At 35.3% G+C, this 19,300-nt stretch overlaps 1 protein-coding gene across 1 annotated transcript; it reads right to left on the bottom strand.

Annotated features, from left to right (window-relative positions):
• Window positions 1–12,997: 12,997 nt before the first annotated feature.
• On the bottom strand, window positions 12,998–16,263 carry LOC140449902 (digestive cysteine proteinase 3-like). The gene is made up of 2 exons (XM_072543318.1): window positions 16,109–16,263; window positions 12,998–13,265 (listed from the first exon to the last, which is right to left on the bottom strand). Exons 1-2 carry the CDS (start codon window positions 16,193–16,195, stop codon window positions 13,074–13,076), a joined length of 279 nt encoding a protein of 92 aa, XP_072399419.1. The 5' UTR covers window positions 16,196–16,263; the 3' UTR covers window positions 12,998–13,073.
• Window positions 16,264–19,300: the final 3,037 nt, after the last annotated feature.

Raw genomic sequence — 19,300 nt, 5'->3', positions numbered from 1 at the left:
GGAAAGGTTTCAGAAATGCCATAGAAACCTCTGTAGAAAGAACTAGAACGGAAAAAAAGATCATCAGAAGAAAACACTGGATGACAGACAGAACGCTGCAACTTCTCGAAGAGCGAAGGAGAATCAAATCTCTCATATATCAAAACGACAGCAACAAAAACGAATTAGCAAGGTTAAATAGAGAAATTAAAAGAGCATGTAGGGATGATAAAAATTAACATATAAATGAAGAATGCGAAGAACTAGAGAGACATGCAAACCGGTATGAATCTCATGGGCTATATAACAAAGTCCGATATCTATCCAGGGAATTTAAACTCACACAATCAATATTGGATCAAAACCAACATATTATAAATGAAGATAAAGGGATTGCGGAGGTATGGAGAAAATATTGTCAAAGTCTATATGCAGATGTTCCCCAGAATGCAAATCACGACGAGTTCACTGCAGAGAGAGAACCAAACATTCTAAAGTCAGAGGTAGAAACAGCAATCAAAAAGTTAAAAAATAGCAAATCTCCTGGCGCAGACGAGATCACCGCAGAAGTTTAAGATTGAGCACCGGGCCGGAGTTAGCCACAGAAACGCTGATTCTCTTTCCAGAAGGCCATGCCCAGCAGAGTGTTCCCACTGCAACAAAACGGAATCCAAGGAAGCAGCAGTGCTAAGAACAACGATGGTCAACGACGATTGGACGCCTATTAAGATAAGGGAAGAACAAGAGAGAGATCCAGTTATACAAAAAATTCGAAAATGGAAAGAGGAAAACCGCTGACCACCTTGGCAAGAAATATAAAACCTACGCTCAGTAGTTAAGACGTATTGGGCCCAGTGGGACTCATTTATCATGGAAGATAGCTTGCTCAAACGAGTACTGGAAAATGATGACAGTTCAGAGAAGAGAAGACAGTTGGTGATCCCAAAGAGCAGAATAGCAGAAGTACTTCGTCAGTTACACGACAGTTCATCAGGAGCGCATTTCGATGTTAAGAAAACCATTCAGCGAATTCGGGAACGGTTTTATTGGATGAACAGTTCCGACGATGTAAAGGACTGGTGTAAGAAATGTACTATTTGTGCTACGAGTAACGGGCTTCACCGAAAAAGGAGAGCTCCTATGAGACAATATAATGTTGGAAGCCCGTTTAAAAGAATAGCTTTGAACATCGCTGGGCCATTTCCGGAAAGTGAAAATGGAGGCAAGTACATGTTGGTAGTAATGGATTACTTCACTAAGTGGGTCGAGATTTACACACTTCCAGACCAGAAGGCCGCCACCATTGCAGATAAGTTGATCCAACAATATATCAGCTGATTTGGAGTACCTTTGGAGATCCATAGTGACCAAGGAAGGAACTTCGAAAGCGATCTTTTCCAAGGAATATGTTATAGACTAGGCATGAAGAAAACAAGAACTACAGCATATCATCCGCAATCGGATGGTATGGTAGAACGGATGAATAGGACAGTTGGCAAGTATTTGACAAAGATGGTGTCCGAACATCAGAGAGACTGGGACTAATATGTTCCGTTCTTCACAATGGCCTAAAGATCTGCTGTTAACGAATCAACACTCCAGACACCTGGCAGAGTCCTATTGGGACGCGAGATGCGACTACCTTGTGATCTAGAGTTTGGGTGTCGACCTGGAGAAGATGTAGCAGGTCAAGATTATGTGATTGAATTACGAAGAAGAATGGACGATGTACACGAGTTGGTCCGTTCTCATCTTCAGATCGCTAGCGACCGAATGAAGAAACGGTACGATACGCAAGCCGAAAAGGGGTGCTTTAAGGAGAACGACAAAGTCTTGCTCCATAATCCCAAGAAGCGAAAAGATTGTTCTCCCAAGTTGCAGCAGTTTTGGGAAGGTCCATACCTCATTATGGAGAAGATCAACGATGTTATCTACCGAATAAGCAAGATTCCGAGGGGAAAGCCGATGATAGTACACCATAACCGGCTGGCGTCTTTCGAAGGTGACCACGACGTAGATGAAGAAGTGGAAGTAAACCAAGTCCCAGGTGCGTCTGACCTCACGTTTGAGAAATTCATGGGGGCCTATGGAGGTACCGGTAAAGCAAGACATGGTGTTACCACTGAAGAAAAGCAAGATCTACTCGCGCTTTCCGATGACTACTCGCTGGCCCTTATCATTCCGGCCAGTATCAAAGACGCACCAGGGTTGCCATCCGTCTTTCGAAGGACGTTCGGTCGAGTTGCAGAACTTCAAGTGCCAGCTCCCGGGAAAGCCTTGAAACTCCAAGATGCATCACGTTACCTTTTCTTCCTGGTAACAAAAGACACTGCCCGTGACCAACCTACCTACCGAGACGTATGAGAAGCATTACTTCAATTGAGAGAGCACGTACTAGAGTCCGACGTGCAAAAGTTAGCCATGTCAAAGTTGGAGTGCCGCTAATTAGATTGGAGGGTTAATCGAAGTATGGTGGAGGAGATCTTTAAAGACACCGAAGTCCAGGTGTTAGTCTGTTGCAATCCGCATAGTTACTGGTGCGAAGAGAAAACCGTCCCTTGTCATTTTTATACAACTGGAAGTTGTAAAAGAGGGTCCAGTTGCCGATACCAGCATACCGTTCCAGTTCCAGTCCCGACAAGGTTCCAGGAGAAACCATCTTTTAAGAGGGGGCAATGTTACGATAAATAATGACTCATCTAAACATTTTTCCCAATCTGTTAGCGGTTGCCACTTCTGAGCTTGCATTTAATAGTTCTTTTGTTATGACTTCATTGATTTCATTTAAGCTAAGTTTATCTAGATTTAATATTTTCGCGGGTTTTAACTTTTTATATTGTTCTGTATTAGAGTTTAGTTTATCTGTGTCTATATTCCAAGTTTCTAAATTTCTAAATTTACTAATTGGTACATTAGAAATGCAAAAAATTATAATCAATTTCTAAGCGTCTTTTTAGGAGTAAACCTCTCGCCTATTAACACCCTGTAACGTTTTCTGAATACACTTTTGGATTTAGGTAAGTTTGGCCAAATCGACTTATTTTTACCCCTAAATACGTGGTGTAATTTATGACTTTTACACGTACAATCTTTTTCTGAAACCCTGTATATTAGAAGGATTTTTAACATCAATATAATATATTGACAAATTAAATAGAATAATTAAATAAAACCCAAACTTATAACTGTATACACAATTAAAACATTCATCAAAAATAAAAATTAACATTTTTTTTAATCAGTACCAGAAATAATCTATTACGCGAGGGATTTTTTTTATTTATCTTAAGTCAAAATAAATCTAAATCCAATAACTCAAGTAAATTAATATTTTATATCCGAGCCAAGTTGTATAATCGTATAATACCTGCATCTATTATCTTTAATCTATATAACTACATAGTACCTACATTATAATGTTTTAATGACACTTTATATTTAAATCATTTCGTAAAACATTTCCATTCAATTTTAAATTAATTAAATTTTTATTATATTTTTATACAGTGTGTCCGTAAAGTATGGAATAAATTCGATATTTCCTAAATGTAAAGCCTTTTTAAAATAGTCTAAAACACGTCGATTTTTAATTTTAATGTTCTACATTTTACAATAAAATTTCATTATACAAGGTGATACACATTACAGTGATGACGTCATCGACTCTTTTTTTAAATGTAACACCCTGTATTTTAGGACATTTTTAGATCGATAAAAATGAGCTGATCCAAAAAAAGTATAATACTGGCGGTCTAACGGATATAATTTGAAAGATATGCGCTTAGAAATGTAACTTCTATTGATTTATAATATTAATAAATTATAAATAAATTATAATAAATAACTTGAAAGTAATCCGGTAATTATGTAATACATGACTTAATCTTAAATGTTCAAATTGTAGTCCTTGTTGTATTTTACAGTAACCCAAACGTTGTACAAATTCTTGTAGAACCTTCTTTATGCTTTCTTGAGAAATATTGTTTATTTCTTTACGAATTCTTGCTTTTAAGTCTCCAATATTTGCAGGTTCGGTTTTATAAACAACATTCTTTAAATTACCCCACATAAAATAATCAAAGGATTGAGGTCTGGAGACCTCGCTGGCCATTCAATATGTCCACGTCTTCCAATCCACCTGTTCGGAAAAATTTCGTTTAGGTACCTTCGAACATCTAAAGCATAATGCGGAGGCGCACCATCCTGTTGAAACCATAAACTTTTATCAAAACCTCCAAGATTAACTGTACTGGGGAATAAATTAACTAAAGTAGGTACGAGATACCCACTTAAAAACTGAAGGTATGGTGGCCCGTTTAAATTACCTTCGATATGGTGGGATCCAATGATTTTATTTCTTACAATGCCAGCACATACCTTTTGCGGGTATTGTGTATGATGTTCCCGCATCCAGTTGGAGTTTTCTTTTGTCCAGTATCTACAATTCTGACGGTTGACCTCGTCATTTAATTTAAATGTAGCCTCATCAGAAAAAAATAATATTTTGAACCGAGAGAGGGTTTCGGTGGCTGTTATCCATCTTTATTTCGCAAAATTGTATTCTTTTATCTGGATCATCCTCCTTCAATTCCTGTAAAACTGTATATTTTACTTACTTTTACGTACTTTGTATACCTTTGTTTTGCAAACATCGAGATCACTACTAACCTTACGAACAGAAGTGGGCGCATCTTCTTCAAAAGCAAGTAGAACATCTAATGTAACATAATTTACAGAGGGACGTCCTGATTTGCGTGCTTTTTTAACCGTACCAGTTTCTCGCAATTTCTTTTCAATCTTAGTTACTGTTGACTGCGTGATGGGTATTTCTGGATATTTATTATTAAATAAATTACACACTTGCATTTGAGTTCCCGATTTGTCATCATACCCAATCATCATGAGTATTTCAATTCTTTGCTTTACACTCAAATTCATTTCTACTTAAAATTAATTCTAAGCAATAATACAGAACATTTAGGAATTAATACAATTATTGTACTATTTAATTTTTATTGAACGTTACTAAAAATAATTACAGTTTACCAAAAACTAGAAGTAGGCAATTTTTTGCAATTGATAATAAATACTTTATTTTTTAAGCGCATATCTTTCAATTTATATCCATTAGACACCAGTATTATACTTTTTTGAAATCAGTCCTAAAAATGTCCTAAAAATGTCCTAAAATACAGGGTGTTACATTTAAAAAAAGAGCCGATGACGTCATCACTGTAATGTGTATCACCTTGTATAATAAAATTTTATTGTAAAATGTAGAACTTTAAATTTAAAAATCGTGGTGTTTTAGATTTTTTTAAAAAGGCTTTTCATTTAGAAAATATCGAATTTATTCCATACTTTACGGAGACACTGTATATATAAAATCTTTATTTTGAAAATAATGGTTACAATAGACAAACTACATAATATTTAACCCGTCATTGTTTGCGTTTTAGGAAATGACGCGATTGTTCGCCTATGAGCGCTGCGCTGTCGCCATTTTCTTCTCATTTAATTATATTTTATTAGGATATTCAATAATTAACGAAACTTAGTAGGTTAATTCTTCTTCTTCATGTGCCTTGTCCGTTCCGAACGTTGGCAATCAACATGGCTATTCTGACTTTGTTTACGGCAGATCTAAATAGTTCAGCAGATGACAATCCCAACCATTGCCGCAAGTTTTGGAGCCACGATTGTCTTTTTCTCCCTGGACCCCTTCTGCTGTCTATTTTCCCTTGAACGATCACAGTAGGTTGATGGTTCTTTAAAATTTTTTTTATAATCACTTATACCACATCAACCAAGCAGGGTTATTAGTGGGATGACAAACACAATAGTTTTAATACGATTTTGTACATTAAATAGTATAATACAACATCTTCGGTGCAGTGTGTATGGCAGAAGTGGCGAACCCCGATTTTAGAGTTCGTATAAAATCAAAAGGGTGGACGGAACCCGTTAGCAGCAGATCCCGCAATCCGTCTAGGAGAGGGAGACTCTGAACCCAAACCCCTGGTCCTCCAGGTTGGGGGTTAAGGCATTAGGCTAACTCCCCAGTACTTGTAAAAAACATAAAAATGTTAAAAAACCCAATCACACGCCTCGGAATAGCACGGTACAACAAAGACGACATAAGCTTCGAAAAAGGACACTATTTTTTGGTACATGGAACGTTCAAGGTATATAAAAAAAACTTAATGAAGTCTTACATGAATTAACAGAACTAAAAATAGACATAGCAGTCATTACCGAAACAAAAAAGAAGGGAACCGGCTCCAAAAATCTAGGAAAATATGACCATTTCTATAGTGGAGTATCAAAAAAATGTAGAGCTCAACAGGGAATTTCTTTAATCATTCACAGTAGACTAAGAAAGTTCATAACAACCTGGGAAGCCACAAATGAAAGATTGATTAAAGTAAATTTGTGTCTTCACGGATATAAACTAACAATTATGGGCTTATACGCAATAAATAACGACGCACTAGCCAACGTAAAATACGCATTTTTTGAACATCTTCACGAGGAAATATCGAAAATAAGTCAATCGCGGGAAATAATATTAATGGGGGATAATACGGAGAAGACACTACGAACAACAATGGTGAAAGATGCATAGATTTATGCAAACACACTGATACAACAACATAAACATAACAACATAAACTGATACCAGTGGCGGCCGGTCAGGGTCGCCTTTATAGATATTATAGATTTTTTAATATTTAATTTAATCAGTATTTCAATAATTAATTGTGGCAGGTAATCAGTTGATGTCATTTGTTTTTGAGAAATAAAAAAATATCCGTGAGATAATAAAGACTAACTTTTATTCATGATTTTTAAAAGAATTCGACCAGACTAAATTTTATTCATGGTTTTTAAAAGAATTCGTCCAATCTGAGCGTTAAGTGATCCCTGCGTAAGACACTTTTCAAATTAATGATCCGATATCTGAGACATCCATCCGCCTGTAAATTCTTAAAAAGGCACGTTTTGGGTTTTCGGCAAGCCGATCCCAACCTTGACGATTTACTTGTAAAAATCAACGGAATATTAGTTGATTAGCAACCAAATATACATTTCTTTCCATATGAACTTAATTACCAAGTACGGCAAATTTAAATTTACCGATGCTTCATTGGGATTGGTAATTGGTCGCAAACTGTACATTGCCAGCGCGGGATGAAATGTTATTTCATATAAGAACGTAAGTAGTAAAGTGAAGTGATATTCAGTGCACAAACTAACCTTTCTTTCTGTGATTAATTTTTATTTTCTAAAGTAATACTGTGATACGTTACGTCTGCCGTAAATAGTTAAAGGTTAAAGGGTTTTTTGACATATTAGAAGTTTTTTTTTTAATAAAAGTGTAAACAAATTCAGGTAAATTAACCTAAAAAATGCAAGCCATGGGAGAAACTGTAAGTATTGATAAGTCTGATATTGTAAATTATATTTTGCATAATGGGTTTTCATCTATTCCATACGAAGAACAAATTGTTATTAAAAATAAGGGGCGTCCTTTGCCTAAAATGTCCCGGCTTATAAATATTAGTGCGGGTAAGGGAAGTAATAGATCATTTTCAGATAATTGGTACAGCAAGTACTCATGGCTTACCGGGAGTGAAATAAAAAACAAACTTTTCTGTTGGCCTTGCATTTTATTTTCGACAAATAGGGGCAAATATCAAAATCCGTGGTGTGAATCTGGTTACGATAACATAAAGGAATTATTTAGGGCTTTACATAAACATGATATTTCGAAAGATCATACTTACAGCCAGATTAAATTAGATTTATTTGGAAAACAAAATATCTATGTTTCATTAGATAATGCCCAACGTGAAAATGCTATTAAACATAACGAAATTGTAAAAAATAATCACGCAGTTTTACGTCGTTTAATTGATATTGTAATTTTTTTAAGTTGTCAGGAATTATCTTTTAGGGGACACGATGAATCGGAGCATTCGTTAAATCAAGGTAATTATAGAGAACTAATAAAAATGTTTAAGAAATACGATTTGGAATTTTCTAATTTACTTTCTGACTCGAAGACATTTAGCGGTGTATCTAAAACAATCCAAAATGAATTAATAGAATCAATTAGTTACATTTTGAGTAACTTTATTGAATCTGAGATTCAGGAAACCATTTGCTTTTCACTAGAAGTAGATGAAACTACCGACATATCATGTCATTCACAATAATTATCAATTGTTGTTCGATACGCGTTACGTGGTAATATCTATGAGAGGTTTTTAGGTTTTACAGACGTGAGTAAAAGCCATAAGGCAGAATATATTTTTGGTATTTTAAAGGACAGATTAAAATTTTTTGATATCAAAAATAAAACTTATGACGGCGCTGCCGTGATGTCTGGTGAATTAAATGGTCTCCAGGCAAAAGTTAAAACTATTGCACCGCAAGCTTTATTTACTCACTGTCATGCGCATAGAATGAATTTAGTTTTGCAGGATACATGTAAAAAAATTAAAGAATGTCGTCTTTTTTTTGCCAGTTTAAGCGGATTTGCTTCATTTTTCTCAAGCTCGCCTAAACGGACTAATGTTTTAGAACGGTTTGTTTCGAAAAAAATGCCAAAAGTTTGTCAGACGCGATGGAATTTTAAATCTCGGTTAGTTTTCACTGTAGCAGATTTTCGTGAACAGCTTTTGGAAGTTTTTGATTTTATTATTGAATGCGACGATTTTGAAAGTGGATGATATCTCGATCCGTGAAGCAATCGGTTTGAAAACTTTATTAAATGATTACTCTTTTAACATACTTTTAAATATTTTTAAGAAAGTGTTTACCCAAACCGATTTGATATTCAATGTTGTTCAAAATCAGTTAACTGACATTATTCATTCCAAAAATAGAATAACAAGACTGGTGCAAAATCTCAGAGATTTTCGTAATGATAGTAATTTCCAGTATATTCGCAGTGACGTTTTGGACTCGCTTGATATTTCCGAACCCCCAAAAAAAGACAAAGGCATGACACAGAAACAGATCTTGAAAAACGAGTATATTTTGAAATTTTGGATACTATTATTATGCAAATAGATACTCGTTTTTCGAATTTTAAAGATTTGCAAATTTTTGACCTCTTTGACGATTCAAAATTTAAAAGTTACGCCAAAGAATTTCCAAGATATTTATTAGACAGGTTAATTAAAAATTATCCATCATTCTTTAATAAAACAAAATTAGGAAATGAATTAAAAGTTTTATATGCTGATCCAAATATTTTCGGAAGATGGGATAAGTTACAAGATATGTATAATTTTATATACTGTAATTCATTACAACAAACTGTTACCGAAATTAATAAATTATTGTCATTAATTCTCTCATTACCACCAACGTCTGCCTCAAATGAACGAGATTTCTCTTGCCTCAAAAGAATCAAAACGTATTGTCGAAATGCCATGAAACAAGAGAGAATGTCAAGCTTGTCTCAAATGTCAATAGAAAAAAAAACTTTTAAAATCTCTCCAAAACTCAATAAATTTTACGATGACGTTATAACCCATTTAACTACTTCCAAACAACGTAGACTAGAGTTAAATTATAAACATGTTTAGGTTCTAAATTTATAGGAAAAAACAAAAAAAAAAAAAACAAAAAAGAAGACAACAAAAAATCTCCTATGATGTTTGAAGTCTTTATTAGACGGTATACCTATCTGAGGAGACAAAAAATACCTTGCCGACCTTGTCTCTCAAGCCACGAGCCACCACTGACTGATACACAGCTATACATGGATTCAAGAAACACGAAACATAAAATCAATAATCGATTATATTGTAACAAAACAAAAAACCCGACTGAGAGTATAAGATGTAAGAGTCCAGAGAAGGCAACATGCGGTAGCGATCACTATTTATTAAGTTCAAAAATACACTTCCCAGTCCGAAGACAATAGAGAGAAACACATATAGACATAAACAAGGCACCCAACACCCAACTGTCCGTGGGGGGAACGAGTTGGCGTCTGCGCTTGTTAAGTGGATTTGCAATAATATTGGCAATATTGAAGAAATCATTATATGGTGTGATAACTGTTACGGCCAGAACAAGAACATGGCGCTTACCATGGCTTTCTACTGGATACTATGGAAATTTCCAGCATCAGAGTAATAAATCAAAAGTTCTTATTGAAGGGTACTCACATGGAAGTAGACACCTGTCATGCTTTAATTGAACCAATCTGGGTTGTTTGGAAATTATGACACCTCGGGACTGACAACAGTTCATTAGACAGTGCTCAAATAAATATTAGGTACAGAACATGGAGGTTTCAGATATGTTTAGAATATTATATATAATAATCTTTCAGAATTTTGAGATTCTCTACGAAAACACGTCTGCAATATTTGTTAAACGGAAACTTACTACAAACAAAGAACCGTTTCCAATTTAGTCAGCAGTTCATTTTCAAGTCAGGCAAGGCGAAGTTGGTACATTATATTACAAGCAAAACTATGACGAAGATTTTCGAGTCGTTGATCATAAACGAAAGAAAAGAGGTATAAATATTTTTCACCTTAAGAAGATCCCTTTGCAATAAAATGCTGGTAACTTTATTACTAGCGGACCAGATAAGCGGCGATATATTTTACACTACCTTTATGAATAACATTTTACTGCTCTATTGTTTCAAATCCGTTTCAAATCCGTCGAGGAGTCCGGCAGGGATGCATCTTGTCGCCACTTTTATTTAATCTGTATAGTGAAGCTATTTGTGAACAAGCACTCGAGGAAGAAGATCTTGGTCTGATAATAAATGGTGAGACGATCAACAATATAAGGTATGCTGACGATACGGTTCTCCTAACGGGAACGCTAGTAGAACTACAACATCTCGTTCAAAGTCTCAATATATACTGTAACAGTTACGGCTTGAAAATTAATTTGAAAAAAAACTAAATTTATGGTAATCACGAAATCAAAGAACATCAGAACTAATCTTGTAATAGACAATACAACGATTGAGCGTGTGTCCTGTTATAAATATCTAGGTGCTTGGATCACAGACGATACTGATCAAACAAAAGAGATTAGATGTAGAATAGAAATCGCTAGATCAGTCTTTAATAGAATGCGCAAACTCTTTTGCAATCGTGATATCAACATAAAGTTACGAATACGAATGCTGCGGTGTTATGTCTTTTCTACCCTGTTGTATGGAGTAGAGGCTTGGACACTAAAACAGTTGACCACAAAAAACATCGAAGCTTTCGAGATGTGGTGCTATAGATGCATTCTCAGAATATCATGGATGGACCGCGTCACTAACACGCAAGTACTCCAAACTTTAGACAAAAGATGCGAAATTCTAAATGAGATAAAAACTAGAAAGATGGAATACTTGGGGCACATTGTGAGAGGTGAAAAGTACGAACTTTTAAGAAATATCATGCAGGGCAAAATTAAGGGCAAAAGAAGTGTGGGAAGAAGAAAAATATCGTGGCTTCGTAATCTACGTGAATGGTTCGGGTGTAGTTCGATTGGACTTTTTAGGCGCGCTGCTAACAAAGTCGCAGTGGCCATGATGATTTCCAATCTCCGCTAGGAGTGGCACGAGAAGAAGAAGAAGAAGATTGTTTCAATCAGCACTGCTCAACAAGTAATCGTTTATTGGTTTTAATATTTTATTGCAATAGTACGAGTATGGAATATTTATTTAAACAGTAAATTTATTACATGTTAATTTTTTTTTAATTTCATCTGACGTATCGTATAATGTAGGTTTATTCAATAATCAAAGTTATGCCTTTACAACAACATATTATTGGAAAAATAAGGAATAAATACCAAGTGTCATAATAATTGTAATCTCCTTTATACACACTTTAAAAATTTGTTAGTAAAAGTAAAAGAAGTAACAAAAAAGTGTTTCGATGGTTCAATTCGGACTTTGTGGTGTGTTTAAGTTAAACGATAAAGTACCTTCGGTCTAATTACTGGACTGCATACTCTCAATAGCTTTGGTATTAATTACTGGACTACACGTGTTTAAACATTTTGTTTTGCTGAAACTCGGAAGTGATTTAGTGCCAATTTGTTTCAAGTTTATATTTAATACAGTGTCTGCAGACAGTAAAGTCTTGGATGTATTTTATTCAAATTTGGACATACCAGCAACTTGGCAACTATTTTCCAATTTAACTGCATGCAAAACCATTCGTATAATATTTTCACTCTAAGCAAAATAGAGACTTATAGAGGCCTTGATGAACATTTAATATCGACAAATAATTTCGTATTCGAGTCGAGTATTCGAAATATTCCGTCCCACTTCTTTTAACACGCCCTGTATACACATAGTATATTCATTTTATTTGTTTTTGATATTATATATATCATTACTGTAATATTATTACTGAACATAAAATAGAGGAAATTAAATATTTTTACTTTTCAAGCCATCTGAATTAAATATTAACGTCCCACTGTTTGAGGCCCACTGATCATATCTAATTACATATCAGCCGTCATAGGGTAAAAGGAGTATGCGTTAAAATTGCCTGATTCTTTACCAGCTATACGTAGTACACAAGAATCTTTTTCCGAAAACAGGTAACTATAAAGATATTATAACACTGATACCTTTCCTTCCATCATATTGCCATGATTTTTACAAACATTTGAGTTGTGGTGATAACACTCATTAAGCCAGACGCAGATGTTGAGGTCGACTTTATGGGACCAAATTAATAGTTCTAAGCTTTATTGCTCGTATTTCCAGGTACAAGTAATGCATTTTATAATATGAACGTTTATAATACTTTATATTTTTATAAATAACAATAAAAATTGGACATAACGTTTTTTTTAATTGTGGATCAAGCAATCCAAAGCCCAAAAAAGAATAAAATACTTTTTTAAAAATATTATTTAAATATTAAAAATAGAGAAAACTTGGCTCTACTCTATAGTATAGACTACTGTACCTCTTTTTTATTTTGTCATCTTAAATAATAGTTTCAAAGAAAACTACTTTTTGTCAATTAAAACAATTTTATTTAATACTCATAAAACTTTCGGCAATGTTATGGTGATACAACATCTTTTTCCTAATCAATCGCCGCCTCGGGATGTTCACGTTCTTCGGGGAATCTATCAGTAAACTGATTCAGTCCCGCTTTCCATGTTACTTCCCCAGCTTCGTACTTTTTGTTGTGTTCTATGATCCTGTCGTAGTTTTTCTTAAATACTTCGAACCTCTTGGCGTCTTCTTCGGCGTCGTACGATCTGTTATAATCTTTCTGTAAAATAATTAAACAAGTTACTTCGTAGGTGTCAAAATATTTTTGCGTGCATAAATATATGAATTAAGAGCAAAGTTAATACAAATACAAAACGAAAATACCAAAATTATACGGATATTTCTTGAATTAAATTGCAGACTAGAAACAAATAATTGATAAGTACCAAATGAACCTTTAACAGCTTTTAGCTGACAGCTACTGAAAGAAAACTAAACGTGGAAATGCTGAGCCGCGTGGGCTATGCTAACCTCACTTCATGGCCAATCAATAAAACAAATGAATACTCGCACTCGCTTTGATTTTAGTTTGGGCAGAGAACTACCGTCCTCTGGTTTGGGTTAGGCTTTGACCGTAGTAGTTACACTCTGTACGTAAAAGATACGTGTGGTTAGTATCCGTGTAAAAAGTTTTTTACGTAATTGTGACGTGTTGTTATAATTAACATATAAATAAGATGTCTGCAAAATGAAATGTTAATCTAATTGGAGGAAATTATAAATAAAAGACTTCAGTGATGTAAGTGATACAGAAGATGATCTAGAGGAGTTAGAAAATCCATTTGACAGCGACGATAGTATTGAAGATAGAGACTATGATCCTACACAGGACGAAGAAAATGTCTTCACAAAACTAGCTAACACCTGGGCAGATACACCAGCAGAAACTCACAAAGAAACAAGAAATACATGCTCTCATAAAAGAATTAAAATTACGCAGCACCCGTCATCAGAATCAACATATACTGATATCCGTATTGAACAAAAATCGTCTGTTATAATATGCGATAAACAGTCTTTAGTAGGTAAGTTTAACGGTTATAAGTGGAGTAATTTACCAATAAATGATGGAGGTCGTAAAGTCGCATCCAGAAATATTGTTTATACCCGTCCAGGTCCAACTAACTTAGCTAAAGATGCTATAGAACCTATAGATGTTTTTAATTTATTTTTTACAGATCAGATTCTGGACGTTTTGCTACGTACAAACGAAAAAATTGCAGAGTTACGAGAGAAGTACCAGACAAAAAAAGCTACTGTTTTAGAAACGACATCGCCTGAACTGAAAGCACTGTTAAGTTTGTTATTTTTATTTGCGGCTTTAAAAAATAATCACCTCTCAGCTGACGTTTTGTTTGATAGCACTTATTGTGGCCATAAATATAAAGCAATGATGGGTAAAGAAAGGTTTAACTTTTTGATCAATTCTTTACGATTTGATAACTTCTTGACAAGAGAAGAACATAAAAAAGAAAGTAGTTTTGCTCCAATATCTAAAATTTGGAACTTGTTTATTGAAAACGTAGTAGACGTAATGTGACAATGGACAACTGGTTTTCCAGCATCTCTCTTGCAAATAAATTATTATCTTCCTCTTACAATTTGACAATGGTCAGAACACTCCGGAAAAATACCTCCTGAATTGCTCGATAACGAAACTTGGAAGAGCAGTATGTTTGTGTACAATGAAAACATGACTTTACTATCTTATAAACCTAAGCAAAATAAGATAGTTCTTCTACTTTCAATTATGCATTTTTCTGGAAGCATTAATCATGAAACAACAAAACCCGATATAATCCATACCTATAATTCAACTAAAGGGGCTGTAGATACGTTTGACCAAATATCTTAGAACATTTGCTGTAATAGGAAGACTAGAAGGTGGCCACTATACATATTTTACAATATGATGAATATTGCAGGAGTAAACGCTTTTGTAATCTACCAACACAATGCAACTAAAAACAAACAGGAGCCATTGTCAAGAGTAAATTTTATGCTCAAACTTCATGAACAATTAACCAAGCCGTGGCAACAAATAAGACTCCAAACAGTACCGACTTTATCAAGAAGTCTCAAAGAGAGTCTTTCCATGCTTTTGAATTTAACGCGTGTTGCTGAAGACCACCGAGGTCTCTAAGGGAAAGGAAAACAGACTTACTGTAGTTTATGCTCTACAGCAAAGAAACGAATGACAACTACCAAATGTTACAAGTGTGGGAGTGCCTTGTGTGGAGAGCATCAAATAAAAATGTGTATGGAATGTGTACATCAATATATGGCTATCGTTTATATATTTGTAATGTTTATTATATGCACAGGTTTATCGTGTATATATTATTACAAGATTCTGTTCTGTGTCAAAAGTATCTATTTTATGTTGTTTATGTTTGGATTATTATTGTTTCAATGTTTTTTATTTGTATCGTTCCTAAATAAACTTCTCTTGAATTTAAACCATTTTGTTTTAATTAGATATGAAATAAAAAGAAAATACTAAACCTAAATCACTGAGTACGTAAAATTTACGTATAGTTAGCATACACGTATGTTAAAGAAACGTTAACTAGGGTTAAGAAAAGTTGTTTCAGTGAAAAACAAAAAAAATCTTTTACTTAGGTGGTCTTCCTGGAGGTCTTGAACCGGGCGGGTTATTTTCTAGAGCAATTTTTGGGAGTCTATTCTTATCCACTCGTTTTACATGACTGTACCACATCCTTTTACGCTGCCTTCCCCATCTTACAATATCTTTAATTTTGCACTGCTCTCTAACGTTTGTATTTCTCAGCCTGTTTCTTCTTGTTTTTCCAGCTATTCTTCTTAGGGTTTTCATCTCGGCAACCCTTAGCATCTGTTTCGTTTTGTTGGTATCTTCTCGCACTTCTATGCCATATGTCATGATCGGTCGTATGCAAGTCTTGTAGATTCTAATTTTACTATCTGTGCGCATATACGGATTTGACCAGACTATCTCATATATCGCTTAATTTTTGAGTGATATGAGTAGAATAGAATCAAATTATTTTCATAGCATATCATAACAATAATAATGAATATTACCTTGTATTTTGGCCACGCTTCTTCGGCAGTTTCTTCCGCCATTGCCATTGCAACGAACAAAGCAAATAAAAATATTTTACAAAGCATTGTTGTAAAACACCAGATACTGATGATCAATTAAAATTAGGTAAGTTGGTATAACTAATAATTCCAAAAGTAGCTGTTGTGACTCTTATATACGCTCTCTGATAATGTGGGTTTAATTAAACTACATCCATAAAAATATGAAATAATTGGAATTATGACACGGTGATAATTGGTTATGTTTATCTATAGATCATCTCGTGGTTCAATTTTCCGCAAAAAGATGAATATTTTTGCAATCGATTCGGGAGAGTGCCAGGAAAGTTTGTACATAGAATTTATGCCCGAGAGATAAAAATTGCATTTTGTGCATGAGGAAAATGCATTTCCAAAGTGCATCTTGAAAATGAAAAATTTGGAATATCATTTATTTATTTTTATTTATCGTATGGCATACAATAAGAACACATATTTAAAAAACAATATAAAACATTACATGGAGTATTACAAACGAATATCTAATGCATTAATATAGTCTAAAACATTTTCGGTCGCATTCAGGAACTCGTCAAAAACTCCAGGGAACCGCCTTCGGGGGCATTCTTCAACAATGTGACGGACGGTCTGTCGTTGCGCACCACAGTCATACTCCGGAGTAAGGGCTTTTCCCCATTTATGTAAGCTGTCAGCACATCTACCGCTTCTTGTTCTTATTCTGTTTAGCGTTGTCCATGTACTCCGGGTCAGTTCAAAGCCTGGCGGTTTCTGATCGATACAGGCCATTTGCTGTGCTTCCTGTGGTGAGTCGCGCTCCCATTGTCTTCTCCAAGCGTTGGTGAGGTCGAAATGTTTCTGATGTAAGGAGGTGGCCCTTAACATGACAGGATATCTGGAGCGCAGTCTGTTCATTTCGATATCACGCCTATCATGGTGGATGGGTAGTTGATGGTTAGACTGGAATTTTCGATATTCTCTGAGAAGGGAGTGACTTCTTCGTAGTTTCGACGGTGGAATGTGGGAAGCCAATAGTTGGGTGTTGGTCTAATTGTACCTGAAATCATTCGCATTGTCTGGTTTAATTGGGTGTCAATAATCTTCGTGTGTTTGCTATTGAGTCATACTGGGGAAGCATATTCAGCTGTCGAGTATACAAGTCCGATAGCAGATGATCTGAGTACGGAGGCTGAGGACCCCCATGTGGTACCACATAGCTTTTGGATTATATTATTTCGCGTTTTCAGTTTTGCTGCCGTTCTTTGAAGGTGTTCTTTAAAACTTAAAGTTCTGTCAAGAGTCACTCCAGTATATTTTGGTGTTGAGTTATGAGTTAGTAGTCTGTCTTCAAAGTGAACGGACAGTTTTTTGTTGGCTTGGGCATTATTTAGATGGAAACAGCACATTTCGGTTTTCGTCGCATTAGGCCGTAGCCTCCATTTGCGAAAGTATTCTCCCATAATGGCAAGGTCGTCCGTTAGTATTGTTTCTGTAACTCCCATTATGTCTTGCTGCAATGGCCCAGTCGTCAGCGTAGCCAAATTTCTGCGAATTTGTCCTAGGTAGGTCCGCGATGTATAAATTAAACAAAAAGGGTACCAAAACAGATCCCTGTGGCAGTCCATTGCTGAGCTTCATTTGGACACTTTTTGAGTTGCCCATTGTGACTTGGAAAGGTCTGTCGGTGAGCATGCTATCAATGAGTCTAGTTATCTTTTGACACGGGATGGCACGGATTAGTTTGCAGATTAGTCCTTGTCTTCAGACGGTGTCGTATGCAGCTGATAGGTCAATGAAAGCAACGGATGTTTTTTTCTTTCTTTGAAAACCTGCTTCAATATGTGTTGTTAGGGATAGGATCTGATCTGTGCAGCTGCGGTTAGGTCAGAACCCTGCTTGCTCAATAGGTATCAATTTAAATATGTTATTACTAATTCTGTTGTAGATTAATCGTTGCAACAGTTTATAGACACAGCTCAGCAGTGCAATCGGTCGGTAGTTTTGAGGCTGATCATTTGCCTTTCCCGGTTTTAATATAGCTATAATGGAGGCCCTTTTTAGTAAGTGGGGGATTTCCCCTGATTTTATCATATCTGTATAGAAATCAACCAGCCATTTCCTAGCATATTTTCCACAGTCGAGTAAAAATTCTGGATGAATTTTATCGAAGCCGGGTGCCTTTCCAGTCTTAACTTCTGATATTGCTGAGTTAATTTCTTCTAGAGTAAACGCTTCAGAGTATTGAGATGTAAGCGGGCATTCAGACTTCAGTATTTTTAGTTCTTGCTTTACTTTGGTGGTGTGGTCACGATCTCTAGGTGCTCTTGAGGTAGCTACAATGTGGGAGGCCACTCTGTTGGGAACTATTGGTACTTATCTTACTTACTTGGAATATCATGACGCCGCTAGTCTACGAGATACCTGGTTCCCAGGCTGGACTTTTTTTGGCTTTAGGATTAGTCCATGCAGCCAGAAACTAAGTAAGTATGAACATAATTTTCTCGCCTAGGGGTCGTTCTGAGCATTTTTTAAAACAAATACTGGCTAAACCACTGTAATTTAGATATATAAACAAAAATAAAACATTAAATATTAAAGTCTAAACTAGTTATTCTACAATTACATTTTAGACTGAAATATGAAAAATAAAATAAAATCTTCTTCTTCTTCCTATGCCGACCCCATTAACGGAGGTTGGCGACCACATTTCTAAAAGTTTCTCTGTCTTTTGCAACGTGGAATAATTCGTCTACAGACGAATTATTTCACTTTCCTTCCTCTTTCTACCTATTCCCTTTCTGCCATCGACTCTACCCTACATGATGACCTACAGAAGACTATATTTATCATTCCTCAGTATGTGTCCAAGGTATGCAGTCTTGCGTACTTTTATTGTTCTCAACAATTTTTTGTCTCGACCCATCCTTCTCAGCACTTCCTCATTGGTGACCCTGGCAGTCCTTGGAATTCTCAACATTCTCCGGTATATCCAAAGTTCAAAGGCAAGAAGCTTCTTAACTATTTGCGCTTTTAATGTCCATGTTTCAACCCCGTTCAATAGTTGCGACCAGACGTAACATTCAACAAACCTCAGTCTCAGCGCAATATTCAGATTTTTGTCACAGAACAATTGCTTGAATTTTAAGAACGCTGCCCTTGCCATTTCTATTCGTA

Source organism: Diabrotica undecimpunctata, chromosome 9, assembly GCF_040954645.1.
Source record: "Diabrotica undecimpunctata isolate CICGRU chromosome 9, icDiaUnde3, whole genome shotgun sequence".
Lineage (NCBI taxonomy): Eukaryota > Metazoa > Arthropoda > Insecta > Coleoptera > Chrysomelidae > Diabrotica > Diabrotica undecimpunctata.
Note: the sequence above shows the minus strand (reverse complement) of the source record. Positions and strands in the feature narration are given on the sequence as shown.

Excerpts from the sequence above, each read along its gene's own strand:
- LOC140449902 (XM_072543318.1), bottom strand. The coding sequence starts at position 16,195 with ATGCTTTGTAAAATATTTTTATTTGCTTTGTTCGTTGCAATGGCAATG. Across the intron at positions 13,266-16,108 it reads AAGCGTGGCCAAAATACAAG|AAAGATTATAACAGATCGTA; the intron begins GTAATATTCATT and ends ATTATTTTACAG.